The sequence below is a fragment of the Pygoscelis adeliae genome, unplaced genomic scaffold (assembly GCF_000699105.1).
Source record: "Pygoscelis adeliae isolate BGI_AS28 unplaced genomic scaffold, ASM69910v1 Scaffold13, whole genome shotgun sequence".
NCBI classification, from domain to species: domain Eukaryota; kingdom Metazoa; phylum Chordata; class Aves; order Sphenisciformes; family Spheniscidae; genus Pygoscelis; species Pygoscelis adeliae.
Genome location: NW_008824499.1, coordinates 5002234 through 5003058, shown reverse-complemented (window position 1 = coordinate 5003058; position 825 = coordinate 5002234). Strand labels below are relative to the sequence as shown.

At 38.3% G+C, this 825-nt stretch overlaps 1 protein-coding gene across 1 annotated transcript in view; it reads left to right on the top strand.

Moving 5' to 3' along the window:
• The window catches only part of ARRDC4 (arrestin domain containing 4), a 10737-nt gene that overhangs the window by 2794 nt on the left and 7118 nt on the right, over window positions 1-825 (top strand). Inside the window, exons 2-3 of the mRNA XM_009321545.1 lie at window positions 292-358; window positions 663-810. Of these exons, the coding sequence (XP_009319820.1) occupies window positions 292-358; window positions 663-810 (215 nt within the window). The remainder of the gene's footprint in view (window positions 1-291; window positions 359-662; window positions 811-825) is intronic.

The following is an 825-nucleotide window of genomic DNA, read 5'->3' as shown; positions in this document are numbered from 1 at the left end:
CTGAAAAGGAAAAAAAACTTACTTGAGGCTTTCCAGAAGCCATTTTGGATTAGAAATTGGCCAGAGTCCTGAACTGAAACTCAAGGTCTCCATGTTTCCTTGGTTTTTTCATTGAAATCACATCACAGCATAAATAAAGCATGGGCTCCAATCCAGAACCCACTGGGATCAATAAAAACTTCTCCTAGTCCCTTGCATCTGGGTGTTTTTATACATAAATAATTTATAAAAGCGTCTGCTTTGTTCTATTTATGGAATAACTAAAACATACTATTCATTTTTATCCTACAGGTGAGGAAAGCTTAATTCTTCTAGATGGAAGACATGAATTTCCGTTCAGCTTTCAACTCCCTCAAGAGTAAGTTAAATAATCCAACCTGAAGGGATTGTGCTGGACACTGCTTGTTGTGGAACATTAACTTAATGTAATTTGACTTGTGGATGTAATTTGACTTGTGTTTTTTTTAATATCGAACTGATAGGTCAGCTTTATATGTTTGTCTTAATCAACCACCACATAGACATACCTTGCTTGCTTCAGTTTCCCTAAGGCCCTAAAAGTACAAGCTGTAAACTGGTAAACATTCATGTACACAGGAAGTGTTCATGTTTGGAACAGAATTATAAACTTATGGTGATGCTTTTATGACTGCTTGTTTCAGACCTCTGGTGACCTCTTTTACTGGGAAGTATGGCAGTATTCAGTACTATGTGAAAGCAATTCTGGAGAGGCCTGCAGCACCTGATCAAAGTGTACAGACAGAGCTTCAGGTCATTAGCCATATCGACGTCAGCTCACCAGCTTTATTGGTAAGAGGGTCCTCC